This window comes from Procambarus clarkii, chromosome 42, assembly GCF_040958095.1.
Source record: "Procambarus clarkii isolate CNS0578487 chromosome 42, FALCON_Pclarkii_2.0, whole genome shotgun sequence".
Lineage (NCBI taxonomy): Eukaryota > Metazoa > Arthropoda > Malacostraca > Decapoda > Cambaridae > Procambarus > Procambarus clarkii.
Genome location: NC_091191.1, coordinates 35,613,864 through 35,634,514, shown reverse-complemented (window position 1 = coordinate 35,634,514; position 20,651 = coordinate 35,613,864). Strand labels below are relative to the sequence as shown.

General features: G+C 47.0%; 1 protein-coding gene across 1 annotated transcript in view; it reads right to left on the bottom strand.

The window, feature by feature from the left end:
• Positions 1-20,651, bottom strand: part of LOC138349707 (putative neural-cadherin 2) — a 57,938-nt gene that overhangs the window by 13,911 nt on the left and 23,376 nt on the right. Inside the window, exons 7-14 of the mRNA XM_069339752.1 lie at positions 18,628-18,788; positions 12,038-12,197; positions 11,564-11,788; positions 10,626-10,685; positions 10,330-10,541; positions 8,911-9,319; positions 7,385-7,663; positions 1,937-2,037 (exon numbers count right to left, since the gene is read on the bottom strand). Of these exons, the coding sequence (XP_069195853.1) occupies positions 1,937-2,037; positions 7,385-7,663; positions 8,911-9,319; positions 10,330-10,541; positions 10,626-10,685; positions 11,564-11,788; positions 12,038-12,197; positions 18,628-18,788 (1,607 nt within the window). The remainder of the gene's footprint in view (positions 1-1,936; positions 2,038-7,384; positions 7,664-8,910; positions 9,320-10,329; positions 10,542-10,625; positions 10,686-11,563; positions 11,789-12,037; positions 12,198-18,627; positions 18,789-20,651) is intronic.

Here is a 20,651-nt window from a genome sequence, read left to right as displayed (position 1 = left end):
CGCGTCTAAGTGTTGGAGCCGCATCCCCTAAATGTGTGACGTTGAGCCCCTCTCCAAGAGCCAGAAGCGCCTAGTGTGATCTTCTAGTGAGGTATAAGCACTCTACCGAGTTGTGGGTTAGGCTGTCCGTAAAGGAGGAACAACGACGACAACACCACCAACCCACACTATAATAAATTAGGGGCCTGTGTCCAGGAGAGTGAACTGACACACCCACACCCTGTCCAAGAGTGGATTTGTACATTCCTTCCTGAAATAGATAAACTGTGTGACCGCAGGTGTATACTCTCTCTCTTGGGAAGACTCACAGGACAAAGATGGATAAGGTGCAAGCGTTTGTGGAGTCAGGAAAGCCTGAGGACTTGGAAGGTTGCACGAGGGATCAATTGAAAGAAATAGCAGAAAAATGTGGCGTTAGGTTGAAAGCATCTAAAGTAGCTGGGATGAAGGATGAGATTCTGAGACAGTTGAGAGCCAAAAGTGAAGCGGCAGAGCAAGGAGCCCAGAAAGGAGCTGAAAGTGGAAAGGAGGACGATGGGCAGGATGAAGTGAGGTCCCAGGGATCGAGTAGGAGCAGCAAGAGTAGCCGCAGTAGAAGGAGTAGCCGAAATAGGAGCTTGGAGAGATTCCAGTTAGAGCTCCAGATGCAGCAACAATGACAGGATAAGGATTGGTTGGGTTGTCCGTAAAGGAGGAGGAACGACGACAACACCACCAACCCACACTATAATAGAGGGAAGAACAGTGGAGAGGGCACAGGTGATAGAAATAAATGAAGGCAGTGAAATAAAATTAGGTATAATAAGAGAGAGAAAAGAGGGGAGATAGAGAGGCAGACAGGATTCCGAGACTCTGAAGAAGTGGGGAGAGGAGAGATACACGCGAGATGAGAAGATGAGAGTTAGTGATAAAGGAAGTGTCTAGTATAAATCGCAAGAGATCGGAACACAAACACTGACACACACACATTAATCATCGTTAGCATAATAATGTGCACAATAAGTACCGGGAGAGAGCAATTGAGTGTTGCACATTGCAGACGAGGTTACACTTCATTTAGGTAATATACATTAATTCCCTAATTTGCATACTCACCTCAGTACCGACAGTGAAGTATTCAGGAACAATCACAACCATATCCCTTCTCTCTCTCTCTCTCTCTCTCTCTCTCTCTCTCTCTCTCAATTTTTTTTATTGGAGTTAAAATTAACGTAGATATATGACCAAACCTAACCAACCCTACCTAACCTAACCTAACCTATCTTTATAGGTTAGGTTAGGTAGCCGAAAAAGTTAGGTTAGGTTAGGTTAGGTAGGTTAGGTAGTCGAAAAAACATTAATTCATGAAAACTTGGCTTATTAGGCAAATCGGGCCTTGCATAGTACTCTGAGAAATGCGTTCTGGCTACTAGGTACGACATATATACGACACGGCTGGTGTCTACTAGGTCGGTGGGTAAATCCCGCTTTGCTTCAAATAATTTTCGCGTTATTATTGTTATTATTATCATTATTTTGTTATTACTATTAATATCATGAAATTTATTTGTAATAATTGTTTACGTAGGAGAGATAGATAGATAGATAGATAGATAGATAGATAGATAGATAGATAGATAGATAGATAGATAGATAGATAGATAGATAGATAGATAGATAGATAGATAGACAGATAGATAGATAGATAGATAGATAGATAGAGAGAGAGATATCCTTATCCGTGTTCAGAGTACACTCATGAAATAAATGAGTCACTAGGAGCAGGCTTTTGCTTGCAGTTTCACTGGGTAAGTCATTTTACAGCCGTTATGAACCCTAGTACTAGTTTAAAAATAGAGGAGCAGGGAGACAAGGAAAAGTTTATAGATGCTAGCATATATTATAGCTTACCATCTCCTCCCTCTCTCTCTTTGATATGTACACATAGAGGACTGACCTGCCGTGGAGGCCGCAGTAGAGGCCACTGGAGAGGCAGTCTGCGGCAGGACACCCGGGGTAACTGCCCTGGCCGAGGACGCTGCCGCCCAGGTCCACCAGCTGCTGGAACAACACACACCAGTTTGCAGACGAGAGTTCTCCACCCACACGGCCAGGCTCCAGCCCAACTCCCTCCTTCCATAAAATCATTTGATATAATATATCTCTAAAAGAGAATGTGCGTGATGTTCCACGGCAGATGTCTGGTGCTAACCTCAGCCATCTCTTCTGAATACTCATTGATGGTAGGTGCACGACTATCATGGGCTGGTAGAGGTTGGCCCCAAGGTCCCCCTTTAATATGATCGGTTCCCTGCAACTCCCAGTGACTCGTATGGAGTCAAATAGGGGTTTTGGGTTTCTACATAGTTCTCCAACATAACCACAACGTTGTGACAAGGTTGTATCAAATAAACAAAATGACGTGCTTATATTTTGTGCTGGGTGAATTTATTCCATGTTCCCAGAGAGAGAGAGAGACATGAGGTGGGGAAGGGGTAAAATGGGAAAAGGAAGAAAGGGGGAATAGGTAGGAGACAGTTGACAGGGATAAGAGGGATAAGGAAGAAGAGAGTAAAGAGGGAAATAAGTGGTTAGGGGGGAAGATAGGGTAAATCTGAGATAAGGGAGGCTTTGGGTAAGAGAGCCGGGAGGCATTAAGGGAAGATATGAAAGACGAGGAAAAAGAAGAAGGTAATGGGTAAAGGAGAGTAGAGAGGGAGAATGGGAGGAGGCAAAGGAGGGATGGGGAAGAAAGGGACAGACAGAAGAGGCTGAAGATTTGGCGAGGAGGGAGAGACTCTGTCATTGCCCGATACTCCATCTAGTGCTAAATATATGAATGCAATTGAACTTTCATTCACACAAACACCAAATTGACAAAGAGGAATTCCTGAAACCAGCAACTTCAAGAACAAGAGGTAACAGATTCAAGCTAAGGAAACAAAGGGGCCAAAAATATTAGAAAGCTATATTTTGCAAACAGAGAGGTAGACGGTTGGAATAAGTTAAGTGTGAAAGTTGCAGAGGCCAAAACCGTCAGAAGTTTCAAAGCGTTATATGACAGTACTTTGAAGATGGGACACCACGAGCGTTGCTCTCATCCTGCAACTACACTTAGGTAATGAACACCCATTGCAGCGACAGTATACAGATCTCATACATTAACACACACAAAAAAGAATAAAGTTTGTTACTCCACTAGAAGTCTTCAAGAAATGAAAAGGATATACAAAAAAGGACAGACTAAAAAACTGTAAATCACAACACTAGACAAATCACAGAGTAACCATAATCACCAAATTCGAGACACCATCAATTACCATGTAAGGAAGAGAACGAAGGAACGTAAATGGAAAATGGAAGTTGAGATGAGCAAAACAAACATAAAAGGAAATATTTAAAAAAAAATTGAAGTAAAGATGAATTAATAACGAGCCGAAATTAATTAAATCGAAAAGCAAGTTTTGATTACAAGAAGTAACCTCTTAAAATATATCAAATTATAAAAATGAAATTATTATTAGAGACATTTTATATAATATGAATATATTAAAACAAAGTTTTTGGGAGTTCTATCTGTTAGATTTTTTATTTAATTGTAAAACTTCACTTGCGTGTTTTAGGCAAGTTACTGCATTAAGCACAGACACAGTGTTCTCCCATATTAACAGGGACTTGATGAAAGAATGTGAATGACCTCTCACTAGATCTAGTTGCTCTTGGGAGGTGGTGATCTTTGGGGGGTTTAAATACCGCGAAATTACCATTTCTTTTTAGGGTCTGAGTTTGGTGCAGTGGGTTAAAGGGGTACCTGCTATGCCAGTTGCTGTGAGGCTTCTGTGCTGGCTAGGGTTCGAGTCTCCTGATGGGAAAGTGTTGTAAAACTTCACTTGTGTGTTTTAGGCAAGTTAGTACATATATATATATATATATATATATATATATATATATATATATATATATATATATATATATATATATATATATATATATATATATATATATATATATATATATATATATATATATATATATTATATATATATATATATATATATATATATATATATATATATATATATATATATATATATATATATATATATAAAGGTGAAAACATGGGGGGATACATAAGGGATAAATGTGAGGTGAAACATAGAGGCTGCAGAAGGCTTATTGGCCCATACGAGGCATCTCCTATCTAAACACAAAGATTAATCCAGTGTAATTGGCCTATTATGTCGGACATTGTCTTCTGTGTTGGCATCGATATGTTCTTGTCTTGTCCTTACTCTCATGGTGGGTAGAGTAAATAGTTCCGTGATTTGGGTGTTCATGGTAGGTCGCTCTATTCTTATGTGAATTGCCTCAAGAATTTGTAATCTTCTTGCAAGAAGATTATATATATATATATATATATATATATATATATATATATATATATATATATATATATATATATATATATATATATATATATATGTTTCATTGAATATGACCGCATATTCTGTATTTATTATTTTCTGGTTTAGGGCTTCTATCCCTCTAACTATTTTCTTAGCATCAGGGCTTAATTGAAATAGGAGTTCTCCAAAACTCATTTTCGTACTTTTAAGGTGAAGAAAAGAAGTGATTTACTATAGAGTGTATTACACTTATTTGTATAATTTGCACGACGTTTCGAACCTCCATGGTTCATTCTCAAGTGAACAGATCTTACAATACTAGTTGATTTTATACCCGCATTAGGTCAGGTGATAATACAATGAAGGTGAAAACATGGGGGGATACATAAGGGATAAACATAGGGGCTGCAGAAGGCTTATTGGCCCATACGAGGCATCTCCTATCCAAACACAAAGATTAATCCAGTGTAATTGGCCTGTTATGTTGGACATTGTCTTCTGTGTTGGCATCGATATGTTCTTGTCTTGTCCTTACTCTCATGGTGGGTAGAGTAAATAGTTCCGTGATTTGGGTGTTCATGGTAGGTCGCTCTATTCTTATGTGAATTGCCTCAAGAATTTGTAATCTTCTTGAATCTTGGGTTTTGTCTATTATGCAAGTATTCTTGTTCAACATTTCTCTTGTTAGAGTAATGTCATGGGCTTGTCTCATGTGATTCCTAGGGGCACCAGATTGAAGATGGCATGTCAAACGCCTCGTCAGCTTGGTCGACGTCATACCTATGTACTTACATTGAAGGTTACATCCTTCGTGGGGGCAAGTGTACATGTATACAACGCTTGACTGCTGTAGAGGGTTCTCCGTCGGCTTCGGGCTGTTTTTGATAAGGAGTTCGGAAGTCTTCTTGGTTTTGTAGAATATTATCAGGTTTATGTTTTGGTTAGGAGTAGTGCTTTTTACTCCTTTACGGATTATTTCTTTCATTATTCTTTCCTCTTTTATATGTTCACTGTGCATGGTTGATTTGTAATATAATTTTATTGGGGGTGTTGTGGTTTCTGTTCTAGGTTCTGAATTATACCAACGGTCCAAGTGTCTTCTTATAGCAGCGTTTATTTCCGCGTTGCTATATCCGTTGTTCACCAATACCTGAGTTACTCTTTCAAACTCTCTACTCACGTTGCTCCATTCAGAGCAGTGGGTAAGCGCTCGACGAATATAAGCATTGAGAACACTGGCTTTGTATCTTTGGGGGCACTCACTTCTACCGTTCAGGCATAATCCTATGTTGGTGGGCTTGGTATATACGTTGGTACTTAAAGAGGTTCCTGTTTTTGTTATTAGTACATCCAAGAATGGCAGACTGTTATTTTCACTATTTTCATGTGTAAATCGGAGTACTGACTCTCTCTCTAGGTGTCTTTTTAGGTCAATTAGTTCATCTGAGTCTTTTACTATTACGAATATGTCATCTACATAACGGCAGTATACAGTTGGTTTTTGTCTGCTACTGAAGACCCTATCTTCGATGGTTCCCATATAAAAATTAGCAAATAAAACTCCTAAGGGGGAGCCCATTGCTACTCCGTCTATTTGTAAATACATGTCTCCTTGTGGACTGATGAAAGGGGCTTCCTTTGTACATGCTTCGAGAAGACTTTTCAAGTGTGGCTCAGGTATGTCTAATTTGGGGGTGCTCTCGTCTCTGTATACTCTGTCCAGTATCATTCATATGGTTGTGTCGACTGGGACGTTGGTAAAAAGGGATTCAACGTCCAGGGAAGCGATGATTCCATCGGGCTGGGTAGATTTGATCAATTCTAGGAAATCTGCTGATGATTGTAGACTAAACTTACTTGGAGTGTATGGAGTTAGGAGTTCATTGAGTTTCTTTGCCAGGTGATAAGTTGGGGTTGGTATTTGGCTGATTATAGGGCGTAGTGGGTTACCTGGTTTATGCGTCTTAACATTGCCGTAGGCATATCCTAAGCCATAGTCGCCTTGAAGTTTATTGAAATGCACCCTACCTTTCTTTGCGTTGATTGCTGTAATTGTTTTGTTTACTTTCCGCTTAAGGTCTTCTACGGGGTTCCTCGTGATTCGTTGAAATTTGGAGTCGTCACTTAGGATGTCGCTAATTTTGTTCATGTATTCATGGGTAGGAATCAATACATATGCTGCTGTTTTGTCGGCTTTTCTTATTGTTACGTCTTTCAGATTTTTTAGTTGTTTCGCTGCTTCTTTGAGTCGTGGGGTTAAGATTGTAGATGAATATGTTCCTCGTTTTTTCCCTGCTTCTGCAAGTAGTTCAGCTTGAAGTGTGTCAGTGGTGATGACTTTTTTGTTGTCTTCTAGCTTATGGATATCGTCCAGAAGCATTTCGATTTCCAGGCGTTTTTGATGCATCTTTGGTTTAGATAAGAATTGACAATTTAGACCAAGATTTAAGAGGTCTTGTTGGTCCTGGGTAAGATCATAAGAAGTCAGGTTAAAGTAGCCATCTTTAGGACGAGGGATTTTTAGCTGTCCACCGTTTAGGGCTGTTAACTTACGGAGTGTCTTTGTTTCTACAAGAGTTTTATGTTGTTGTTTCAGGTTAAATAGTTCACTGTTGATGGTTCACTTGAGAATGAACCATGGAGGTTCGAAACGTCGTGCAAATTATACAAATAAGTGTAATACACTCTATAGTAAATCACTTCTTTTCTTCACCTTAAAAGTACGAAAATGAGTTTTGGAGAACTCCTATTTCAATTAAGCCCTGATGCTAAGAAAATAGTTAGAGGGATAGAAGCCCTAAACCAGAAAATAATAAATACAGAATATGCGGTCATATTCAATGAAACATGTTTGAAAGAAAACCTGCTGCCAGTATACACCAATATATATATATATATATATATATATATATATATATATATATATATATATATATATATATATATATATATATATATATATATATATATATATTTACTGCTACTACAGCGCCTCTCACCTGGCCGTTGACTCTGAGGTTCCGGAGACAGCCATAGAAAGGTGGGAAACTCCCTTGTAAAGTGTTTGCTGGTAGAGGGTGTGACAGTCCACCCACTTGTAGCGGTCCACTTGTGTTGAGGACGCGGGCGGCACGAGGCAGTCTGGCCGCCCCTCTACAAGTGTGGGCGTCGGGATGGGTGTTCGTCTTGGAGTGGTTGTGGGCGAGGGTGGAGGGTGGAGGCGGTGGTACGTCGTCTGGTCCGTTGCCCGTGCACAAGTCCACAATCATTTCCACCAACTGAGAGTGAGAGTGGGAGAGAACGAGCGAGGAGAGAGGAAGGTGATGGAGAAATGAAAGAGGATGGAGAAGGAGAAGAAGGGACGAGCAAGGGAAGAAGAGCAGTACACAGGTTAATGAGAGAAGGAAAATTGGATGAGGGATCGGAAGATAAGAGTGGGTGAAGAAAAAGAATTAAGAGAAGAGAAGGAAGCGTGAATGGGGAGGATGAGGAGGTGGGAGAGCACAAATTGGGAAAGGAGAATAACCCGCGATTAATATTTTGATGTAAATGGTGTTGGGTGAGTATTTTACACACTTTTGAACTATTAGTAATTATCACCTGACGAGCAGCTGTCTCCCGAACACTGAATTATAATCGTACTTTGTTGAACAATAGATGACTATCTCTGCTGAACAAAAATTAACTTTCATACTCCTATAAGTATTGTGAGAGATGACATTCTCACCTGAAAATTTTTAATATTGCATACTACCCTGAATTATATATATCATACCAGTTTAAACATTGAATACCTATCATAGAAGCCTGAAAAAATATATAACGATCATACTCTCCTGAACCACGAAGAGTAAAACTCACTCTATCTCCAAAAAATATCTAGTACTTTTCATTATTCATTAGTGGACTGTCCCACACATTTGAATCTGGGTATCACCCATTTTTAACATTATTTGCATCGGCACGTTGATGCCCTGATCCAATTACCTGCCATAATATTATACATTGCAAAAAATGCTGGGTTGCCCATGTATTGGCTGTCCAAGCTGCAATGTAATCGAAGTATGCATTCGTAAATGTTAAACTGTGTATCGAAAAACGACCTTTTATCAAATATAAAAATATATTCATTCGGTGGCCCTTTCTCTTGAATGTAGATTAAATATATTACATGGGCCTGACGAAGGCCGAATTTCAACCACAGTTTTCAAAAGGGATTTATCTTCTATGGTGATGACAGTACCTACAGCAAGTGTCAAAGAAAACTAGGTATAGTTCACAGTGAAGTGTTAAATGACATTTATTATAGTTTAATCGACTATAACAGGCAGTAATCGTGACCTGTCGAGACTAGTCAGGCGATTAACAACATGAGATTTGTTATGATAATGAATGAATGATATGAAATAATGATAATATTTACCACTACAAAGGAAGTCGCAACGATATTGGTCACAACAATCATTTGGATTTCAAAACTAATACCTATAGTCCAAAGTCTCTGCTCTACATCCTCACTCCTCACCTCGTCTTTCCATATAAGGTCGATCCTGTGCCAGGTGTTGTCTGCCAGGGAGTAGGAGGCGTTGAGGTCGAGGGTAACAGGGCCGCCTCCCAGGTCCAGCAGGAGAGACGGACGGCCCTGACGCAGCTCCAGCAGCAACAGGTCCCTAGCGGTGTTCTCTTCGGTCCCTGGGGTTGGTGCCCCCTGGTCCGGTCCTGAGTACAGCAGCGTGGCCGCCATGGATCTGGTCAGTACCTCCAGACTCAAGTGGACTTCGGCACAAGGCGGGATGGGCGGCACCCACGCCCACCCGCCCACTGTAACGACCTCATCTTCACTACTTCCCAAGTCTGACCCTCCACCGTCGTCCTCGAAGTGCCTAACGATCACTTTACAGCGAGAACCCCAGGTGCCGTGAGGACAGATGCATCTGAGGAACGTATCGTCCAAACAGAACCCAGGAAATAACTTTACAATGTTCTGCAGATAAATATTCCTAATTGTGAAATTCTAGTACAACACCAGACTAAGGAGCTCGCTAATCCGGACTCAGTCAACCTGGACCTCTGTGTAATCTTACCAATTGACTCTTTAAGTTTTTGTTTGCCAAACTTCACCAAACTAGGACACAAATCCGTGTTATTGGGACTCTCGGCCAAGTTATGAATGTTTAAGGGCCTTCAACCAGTGTAGCCTGAGCAGCTGGAAGTTAAAACTGACCTTGTCAAGCTCATGTGCAGTAATTTGTGTGTTGGGTTGTCTCAATAAACAAACATGAATAAATAAAATATTTTACCTAATATAACAATAATTACATAATTTGGAACTAACTTGGAACTTGATCAGTTCCAAGTTAGAAGTATAGAAACTTTAGACACACAAGCCCACCAGGGGACTTGAACCCTGGCCACCAAGATGGCAGGTACGCACTTGTACCAACTACACCATACTCAGAGTCCTAAAGAGGAGGGAATATATATATATATATATATATATATATATATATATATATATATATATATATATATATATATATATATATATATATATATATATATATATATATATATATATATATATAATATGTGTATATATAAATATATATATCTACATATATACATATATTCATATTAATTACAATGTAAATTATTACAAGAGGGAGCTTTCAAGCAATGAAATGGCAGAGTAGAGGAGCGTAACCAGGCTACATCACACCAGAGGCGAGAGTTTGGCTGGTGTTAACACACTATACGACTTACGCACATGTGTGGCGACAACGTGGGAATTGCTGCTGTTTTATCATTTCTCTTATAATTGCCTTTCCCTATTATATGCATATTTTTAAACATGTTGCACTCTTGTGCAAAGTTCAGAGGATACATGTGCCACTAACTCACGTGGTGCCCATCGATGTGTTGTGGACAGTTACTGGCAACTCACCTGGTACCTGAGGATGCTGGAATGCACCTGCCACCATTCAGACAGGTGTAGGGGGTGCAGGTGTCGTGGGTAGCAGGTGTGGTGTGTCCACAACCGCAGGTGGTGCGGACCTCCATCTTGGGTCCCACTAGCGCCGAGATGTTGGCGTCTATGATGCTGAAGCCGTCAGTAAGGGCAGCGCGCACCCAGCACCCGTCCACGCACCCGTCGGCCTCCTGGGTGGCTACGACACGCAGGTCCTCATAGTCGGCCTCGCTCTCGTTCTCGTACGTGTTCTCCAAAGGGACTGTACGAACGACCTCCTGGCATGTCCCAACGCCGACCTCTTGCACACTGACTCCTAAAATGGCGCTCAGCTGTGAAGAAAATATTTCACCCAATGAATAATCAGCCCACGACACGCATGTAGTAACCTGGAAACTTCAGAGGAATTCTATCAACCGCCCCACAGACGTACATGCATAACTTTGAACTGTAAAATGTTGAGAGAGCATATGACGGAAAGTTACTTCTTCTCGTATGTCAGACTTAATTACAAACATAAAAAATATTAAGCCAAGTAATATGCATGCAAATCTAGCTTTAATGGTTCACTTGTCTCACTGCGACAAGAGGAATGAGCTACATTGCACAAACATTAGGTATTTCAAAATATATATATTAATAAAATGAGCATATAAAAAACGAGGCATATTAAATGTTTTGACTTTGATGTTTAGGTTAATGAAGTGTTCAACTTCCGCTTTGAATTATACTTATGGTTTTACTTCTGTTGTCGCGACTGCTGCTGTCACGACTATTGCTAAAGTTATCATAAGTACTGCCACCATTTCCACAACTATTCCAACTATTACCATGACTAATGCTTCAATTATCACAACTTCTGTTACTATTATTCCCAGAACTTTCGCTAATATTATCATGACTACAGATATTATTTACACAGCTACAGCTATTATTTGTTTGTCAACACCTATTCTTCACATACTACCCAGCAATAGTCATACAATCTTATTCACAGCTACTTTTACTACAACTACTGCCACGATTAGTAGTACTATCAGTACTAATAAACGCCCACACTCACTTCTTGCTAGTGGAAGGAACTACTGCTACCACTACTCCGGTTATTGTCCTCACAATTACAACTACCGGGCCTCTAATATGGTTCATTATTTACGACACAAATGATGTTACTGCTGTTAATAACGACTTACCAGCTGAGTGAACTCACCTCATTTTTCCTATACATGAGGATGTGGTCGAGATTGGGCACACCCGGAGCTACCAGCCACACCCGTGACGACTCTGTGGCGGGCATGGTGTGGTGCCCGCCCAGGGCCTCCACTGACACTGCCCGCGTGCCCATGCTGCCACTGCCCGCCCGCACGCCCATGCTCCTCCTGCCCGCCCACGCCTCTACCGTCGTCTCCAGCTGGCTGAGTATTGATGCCTCACCCTGTGTTACAAGACGCGGTTATGTGTTGGATGTGCTTAGTATCGATCTTTTTGTGGATCTTGTTCATAAGTAAGTAATTATCAAAGAAGGCACCAAGCCTGGAAGGCTATGTAGCACTATACGAATCTTGTTCGTCTGTCACTCCGGTGTGCATGTCTTCGTCTGTCTATTTATCCTTCTGTCTCTCTTTGTTTAATTGTCTGTTTTCGTCTGTCAGTTTCTGTCTGAACCATACTCTCTTAAACGTACCTCTCTGGCCATGACCAGCTGGTAGGGGTTCACCGCCAAGGTAAGCGGGGTGGCGTGTGTGACGTCATGGTGGTTTAGGGACTTCACCTCGACTGTGACGTTGGCCCTGACCCCAAATTGACCTTGGCTGACGTCGTTGACCTTGAAGCTTAGCTCGTACCTGATGGACATGATACGTGTTCCCTTGAAAACAATAAACAAAGATGAGACAGTTTCATTGCTATCCATGACTCAACGTTTAATGAAGATTAAGAATGTTTAATTGATAGTCTAGAACAACAAATGGAGCACAAGTCCAATCCGGTCCTCAGGAATAACGTCCAAATACTCATTAATACAGCAGTAAAACTCCCTGTTTGTGAATAAGGATCATTTACATTTGACACACAACTCGTTAGGTTCAAATTCGTCCTGGATAGTACTTCTCTTTTTACCCGTGGTCGAATCTCACCGCACTAAATGCTCCGTCCATGTACTTAAAATACAAATAACTGCCAGCCTTCACCTTCCTTCCTTCACCTACCTACCTCCAGGTGGGAAGGGAACCTTCACCTACCTACCTCCAGGTGGGAAGGGAACCCTCACCTACCTACCTCCAGGTGGGAAGGGAACCGTCACCTACCTACCTCCAGGTGGGAAGGGAACCGTCACCTACCTACCTCCAGGTGGGAAGGGAACCTTCACCTACCTACCTCCAGGTGGGAAGGGAACCGTCACCTACCTACCTCCAGGTGGGAAGGGAACCCTCACCTACCTACCTCCAGGTGGGAAGGGAACCCTCACCTACCTACCTCCAGGTGGGAAGGGAACCGTCACTTGCCTACCTCCAGGTGGGAAGGGAACCCTCACCTACCTACCTCCAGGTGGGAAGGGAACCGTCACCTTCCTACCTCCAAGTGGGAAGGGAACCGTCACTTGCCTACCTCCAGGAGGGAAGGGAACCGTCACTTGCCTACCTCCAGGTGGGAAGGGAACCCTCACCTACCTACCTCCAGGTGGGAAGGGAACCGTCACCAACCTACCTCCAGGTGGGAAGGGAACCGTCACCTACCTACCTCCAGGTGGGAAGGGAACCGTCACCTACCTACCTCCAGGTGGGAAGGGAACCGTCACCTACCTACCTCCAGGTGGGAAGGGAACCCTCACCTACCTACCTCCAGGTGGGAAGGGAACCCTCACCTACCTACCTCCAGGTGGGAAGGGAACCGTCACTTGCCTACCTCCAGGTGGGAAGGGAACCCTCACCTACCTACCTCCAGGTGGGAAGGGAACCGTCACCTTCCTACCTCCAAGTGGGAAGGGAACCGTCACTTGCCTACCTCCAGGAGGGAAGGGAACCGTCACTTGCCTACCTCCAGGTGGGAAGGGAACCCTCACCTACCTACCTCCAGGTGGGAAGGGAACCGTCACCTACCTACCTCCAGGTGGGAAGGGAACCGTCACTTGCCTACCTCCAGGTGGGAAGGGAACCTTCACCTTCCTACCTCCAGGTGGGAAGGGAACCGTCACTTGCCTACCTCCAGGAGGAAAGGGAACCGTCACTTGCCTACCTCCAGGTGGGAAGGGAACCGTCACCTGCCTACCTCCAGGAGGGAAGGGAACCGTCACCTGCCTACCTCCAGGTGGGAAGGGAACCCTCACCTGTCTACCTCCAGGTGGGAAGGGAACCGTCACCTGTCTACCTCCAGGTGGGAAGGGAACCGTCACCTACCTACCTCCAGGAGGGAAGGGAACCGTCCCTTGCCTACCTCCAGGTGGGAAGGGAACCCTCACCTGCCTACCTCCAGGAGGGAAGGGAACCGTCACCTACCTACCTCCAAGAGGGAAGGGAACCGTCACCTGCCTACCTCCAGGTGGGAAGGGAACCCTCACTTGCCTACCTCCAGGAGGGAAGGGAACCGTCACCTACCTACCTCCAGGTGGGAAGGGAACCGTCACCTACCTACCTCCAGGTGGGAAGGGAACCTTCACCTACCTACCCCCAGGTGGGAAGGGAACCTTCACCTACTTGCCTCCAGGTGGGAAGGGAACCGTCACCTACCTACCTCCAGGTGGGAAGGGAACCTTCACCTTCCTACCTCCAGGTGGGAAGGGAACCGTCACTTACATAACTCCAGGAGGAAAGGGAACCGTCACTTGCCTACCTCCAGGTGGGAAGGGAACCGTCACCTGCCTACCTCCAGGAGGGAAGGGAACCGTCACCTGCCTACCTCCAGGTGGGAAGGGAACCCTCACCTGTCTACCTTCAGGTGGGAAGGGAACCGTCACCTACCTACCTCCAGGTGGGAAGGGAACCTTCACCTACCTACCTTCAGGTGGGAAGGGAACCCTCACCTACCTACCTCCAGGTGGGAAGGGAACCTTCACCTACCTACCTTCAGGTGGGAAGGGAACCCTCACCTACCTACCTCCAGGTGGGAAGGGAACCTTCACCTACCTACCTCCAGGTGGGAAGGGAACCGTCACCTACCTACCTCCAGGTGGGAAGGGAACCGTCACCTACCTACCTCCAGGTGGGAAGGGAACCTTCACCTACCTACCTCCAGGTGGGAAGGGAACCGTCACCTACCTACCTCCAGGTGGGAAGGGAACCTTCACCTACCTACATTCAGGTGGGAAGGGAACCCTCACCTACTTACCTCCAGGTGGGAAGGGAACCTTCACCTACCTACCTCCAGGTGGGAAGGGAACCTTCACCTACCTACCTCCAGGTGGGAAGGGAACCGTCACCTACCTACCTCCAGGTGGGAAGGGAACCGTCACCTACCTACCTCCAGGTGGGAAGGGAACCTTCACCTACCTACCTCCAGGTGGGAAGGGAACCCTCACCTACCTACCTCCAGGTGGGAAGGGAACCCTCACCTACCTACCTCCAGGTGGGAAGGGAACCGTCACTTGCCTACCTCCAGGTGGGAAGGGAACCGTCACTTGCCTACCTCCAGGTGGGAAGGGAACCCTCACCTACCTACCTCCAGGTGGGAAGGGAACCGTCACCTTCCTACCTCCAGGTGGGAAGGGAACCGTCACCTACCTACCTCCAGGTGGGAAGGGAACCGTCACTTGCCTACCTCCAGGTGGGAAGGGAACCTTCACCTTCCTACCTCCAGGTGGGAAGGGAACCGTCACTTGCCTACCTCCAGGAGGAAAGGGAACCGTCACTTGCCTACCTCCAGGTGGGAAGGGAACCGTCACCTGCCTACCTCCAGGAGAGAAGGGAACCGTCACCTGCCTACCTCCAGGTGGGAAGGGAACCCTCACCTGTCTACCTCCAGGTGGGAAGGGAACCGTCACCTGTCTACCTCCAGGTGGGAAGGGAACCGTCACCTACCTACCTCCAGGAGGGAAGGGAACCGTCACTTGCCTACCTCCAGGTGGGAAGGGAACCGTCACCTGCCTACCTCCAGGAGGGAAGGGAACCGTCACCTGCCTACCTCCAGGTGGGAAGGGAACCCTCACTTGCCTACCTCCAGGAGGGAAGGGAACCGTCACCTGCCTACCTCCAGGAGGGAAGGGAACCGTCACCTGCCTACCTCCAGGTGGGAAGGGAACCCTCACTTGCCTACCTCCAGGAGGGAAGGGAACCGTCACCTACCTACCTCCAGGTGGGAAGGGAACCGTCACCTACCTACCTCCAGGTGGGAAGGGAACCTTCACCTACCTACCCCCAGATGGGAAGGGAACCTTGACCTACTTGCCTCCAGGTGGGAAGGGAACTGTCACCTACCTACCTCCAGGAGGGAAGGGAACCGTCACTTGCCTACCTCCAGGAGGAAAGGGAACCGTCACTTGCCTACCTCCAGGTGGGAAGGGAACCGTCACCTGCCTACCTCCAGGAGGGAAGGGAACCGTCACCTGCCTACCTCCAGGTGGGAAGGGAACCGTCACCTACCTACCTCCAGGTGGGAAGGGAACCGTCACTTGCCTACCTCCAGGTGGGAAGGGAACCTTCACCTTCCTACCTCCAGGTGGGAAGGGAACCGTCACTTGCCTACCTCCAGGAGGAAAGGGAACCGTCACTTGCCTACCTCCAGGTGGGAAGGGAACCGTCACCTGCCTACCTCCAGGAGGGAAGGGAACCGTCACCTGCCTACCTCCAGGTGGGAAGGGAACCCTCACCTGTCTACCTCCAGGTGGGAAGGGAACCGTCACCTGTCTACCTCCAGGTGGGAAGGGAACCGTCACCTACCTACCTCCAGGAGGGAAGGGAACCGTCACCTGCCTACCTCCAGGAGGGAAGGGAACCGTCACCTGCCTACCTCCAGGTGGGAAGGGAACCCTCACTTGCCTACCTCCAGGAGGGAAGGGAACCGTCACTTGCCTACCTCCAGGTGGGAAGGGAACCGTCACCTACCTACCTCCAGGTGGGAAGGGAACCGTCACCTGCCTACCTCCAGGAGGGAAGGGAACCGTCACCTGCCTACCTCCAGGTGGGAAGGGAACCCTCACTTGCCTACCTCCAGGAGGGAAGGGAACCGTCACCTACCTACCTCCAGGTGGGAAGGGAACCGTCACCTACCTACCTCCAGGTGGGAAGGGAACCTTCACCTACCTACCCCCAGGTGGGAAGGGAACCTTCATCTACTTGCCTCCAGGTGGGAAGGGAACTGTCACCTACCTACCTCCAGGAGGGAAGGGAACCGTCACCTACCTACCTCCAGGTGGGAAGGGAACCGTCACCTACCTACCTCCAGGTGGGAAGGGAACCTTCACCTACCTACCTCCAGGTGAGAAGGGAACCTTCACCTACCTACCTCCAGGTGGGAAGGGAACCGTCACCTACCTACCTCCAGGTGGGAAGGGAACCGTCACCTACCTACCTCCAGGTGGGAAGAGAACCTTCACCTACCTACCTCCAGCTGGGAAGGGAACCGTCACCTACCTACCTCCAGGTGGGAAGGGAACCTTCACCTACCTACCTCCAGGTGGGAAGGGAACCTTCACCTACCTGCCTCCAGGTGGAGGGGAACCTTCACCTACCTACCTGCAGGTGAGAAAGGAACCTTCACCTACCTACCTGCAGGTGGGAAGGGAACCGTCACCTACCTACCTCCAGGTGGGAAGGGAACCGTCACTTGCCTACCTCCAGGTGGGAAGGGAACCTTCACCTTCCTACCTCCAGGTGGGAAGGGAACCGTCACTTGCCTACCTCCAGGAGGAAAGGGAACCGTCACTTGCCTACCTCCAGGTGGGAAGGGAACCGTCACCTGCCTACCTCCAGGAGGGAAGGGAACCGTCACCTGCCTACCTCCAGGTGGGAAGGGAACCCTCACCTGTCTACCTCCAGGTGGGAAGGGAACCGTCACCTGTCTACCTCCAGGTGGGAAGGGAACCGTCACCTACCTACCTCCAGGAGGGAAGGGAACCGTCACCTGCCTACCTCCAGGAGGGAAGGGAACCGTCACCTGCCTACCTCCAGGTGGGAAGGGAACCCTCACTTGCCTACCTCCAGGAGGGAAGGGAACCGTCACTTGCCTACCTCCAGGTGGGAAGGGAACCGTCACCTACCTACCTCCAGGTGGGAAGGGAACCGTCACCTGCCTACCTCCAGGAGGGAAGGGAACCGTCACCTGCCTACCTCCAGGTGGGAAGGGAACCCTCACTTGCCTACCTCCAGGAGGGAAGGGAACCGTCACCTACCTACCTCCAGGTGGGAAGGGAACCGTCACCTACCTACCTCCAGGTGGGAAGGGAACCTTCACCTACCTACCCCCAGGTGGGAAGGGAACCTTCATCTACTTGCCTCCAGGTGGGAAGGGAACTGTCACCTACCTACCTCCAGGAGGGAAGGGAACCGTCACCTACCTACCTCCAGGTGGGAAGGGAACCGTCACCTACCTACCTCCAGGTGGGAAGGGAACCTTCACCTACCTACCTCCAGGTGAGAAGGGAACCTTCACCTACCTACCTCCAGGTGGGAAGGGAACCGTCACCTACCTACCTCCAGGTGGGAAGGGAACCGTCACCTACCTACCTCCAGGTGGGAAGAGAACCTTCACCTACCTACCTCCAGCTGGGAAGGGAACCGTCACCTACCTACCTCCAGGTGGGAAGGGAACCTTCACCTACCTACCTCCAGGTGGGAAGGGAACCTTCACCTACCTGCCTCCAGGTGGAGGGGAACCTTCACCTACCTACCTGCAGGTGAGAAAGGAACCTTCACCTACCTACCTGCAGGTGGAAGGGAACCTTCACCTACCTACCTCCAGGTGAGAAAGGAACCTTCACCTACCTACCTGCAGGTGGAAGGGAACCTTCACCTACCTGCCTCCAGGTGGGAAGGGAACTGTCACCTACCTACCTCCAGGAGGGAAGGGAACTGTCACCTACCTACCTCCAGGAGGGAAGGGAACCGTCACGTACCTTCCTCCAGGTGGGAAGGGAACCGTCACCTACCTACCTCCAGGTGGGAAGGGAACCTTCACCTACCTAGCTCCAGGTGGGAAGGGAACCTTCACCTACCTACCTCCAGGTGGAAGGGAACCGTCACCTACCTACCTCCAGGTGGGAAGGGAACCTTCACCTACCGCCCTCCAGGTGGGAAGGGAACCTTCACCTACCTACCTCCAGGTGGGAAGGGAACCTTCACCTACCGGCCGTCAGGAGTGTCGGGGGCCATAGTGAGGTCGCCGGTGTCGGTGTCAAGGAAGAAGCCAGACAGATGGTGTCTCCAGGAGTACGTCTTGGCGGCGGCGTCCCAGTCGTCGGGGTCCTGGACGTACACTCTCCCCAGGGGCACCGGCCTCCCCTGTGGCTGGGGGAGAGAGAGGAAGGTCAGAGTGACACTCTCCCCAGGGGCACCGGCCTCCCCTGTGGCTGGGGGAGAGAGAGGAAGGTGAGAATGACACTCTCCCCAGGGGCACCGGCCTCCCCTGAGGCTGGGGGAGAGAGAGGAAGGTGAGTGTGACACTCTTCTCTGGGGCGCTGGCATTCCTGTGATTTTTTATTTCACTTCGTAGTGAATTCACACACACACACACACACACACACACACACATACACATGCACACACAGTCATCGCTCAGGGATCGTAGTCCATGGGCCCGGGTTCAATTCCCGGTAGAGGAAGAAACAGACGGGAAAAGTTTCTTTCACCTGAAGCCCCCTGTTCACGTAGCAGTAAATAGGTACATAAGAATAAGACCGCTCGTTCGGGCTACATCGTAGGTATTTGTGCATTCGAGAGAAATGTGTGTGATAGAGGAAAAATAAGTCTGGAGTAAGAAAGGCGGAGTCCAAGAGCTGACACCTCGATCCTTAACGGCACAAACTGTAAATGCTCATAGTAACTACACACACGCATATACACGAACACACGCATTTATTAACAAGAATAAACACAAATGGGAAGAGTATTTCACCTAATTCTGCTCTTCACCTATCTGTATATAGTTACCTTGGAGTTAGTCAGCTGCTGCGGCCTGCATCCTGGGGATGCATATATATAAGTAAGATAACAATTTATGTATTAGCCGATGAGGAACCATTATGTCGTGAGACGTTACACACGACAACCGACGGTTAGAAGGGCGGGATGCAGAGCCACGAGCTGGATCCTGTAAACACACATAGTAAATAGGAACAGTAAATACACACACACTCACATACAGCCCTCACTTGGCCCTCAGCCTACCTCTCCTCGAGATTCACTCTCTGACCCCACGGTCGGGAGCCGGTCGGCCGAGCGGACAGCACACTGTACTTGTGATCCTGTGGTCCTGAGTTCGATCCCGGGCGCCGGCGAGAAACAATGGGCAGAGTTTCTTTCACCTTATGCCCCTGTTACCTAGCAGTAAAATAGGTATCTGGGTGTTAGTCAGCTGTCACGGGCTGCTTCTTGGGGGGTGGAGGTCTGGTCGAGGACCGGGCCGCGGGGACACTAGAGCCCCAAAATCATCTCATAATACCCTCAAGATAACCCCTCCCCCACCGGCCCATCATCCCTCTACCGCCGTTCAGCGCCCACTCCCGTACTTGCATCAATTCCTCTCTAACCATCAACTTATCATCACAACCAGCACTTAATCTAACTTCTCATTTACATCTCACACCAGTAGAAACATATTAAAAACTATTTTCTGAGAACACAGGTAATATCGTGTTCAATGAATGCCTTAAGAAATAGTTTACAAATACTGTTGGAGTTACAAATAAAATTGAGGAAATAAAAGAGAGTTTGAGAAAAAGTTCAGAATATTATTGCAGTATTGGTAAACCAAGATAAATAATATCATCTCAGATGTAATATTTTCAGGAGATTACTAGCCATTACAAAAATAAAGGTTACAAATACAGGGAGGGGTTGTAGCACTCCTAGTTACAAAAAAAAGTTTGACAGTGAAAGTTTGAGGAACTATGTTAATGCAACTGTATACACAGTGTTGGAAGAATGCAGAAACGCATTTTGGGTGAGGCTAATAGCTCTTGTACATTTTCAGTGTTACTTCTGAAGCAGTGGGTCCTTAAACTGACCATCTCTCGGGGTGTTGACGAGACCCACGGGGTCACCGCCTAATGTTATTCCAGTTAAAGAGCCAATATGAATGGTAAAAAAAAAATAATAATGGGAGTACGTAACCTCCCCACTGTTTCAGTGGCCAATCATTAAAGGCTCAAC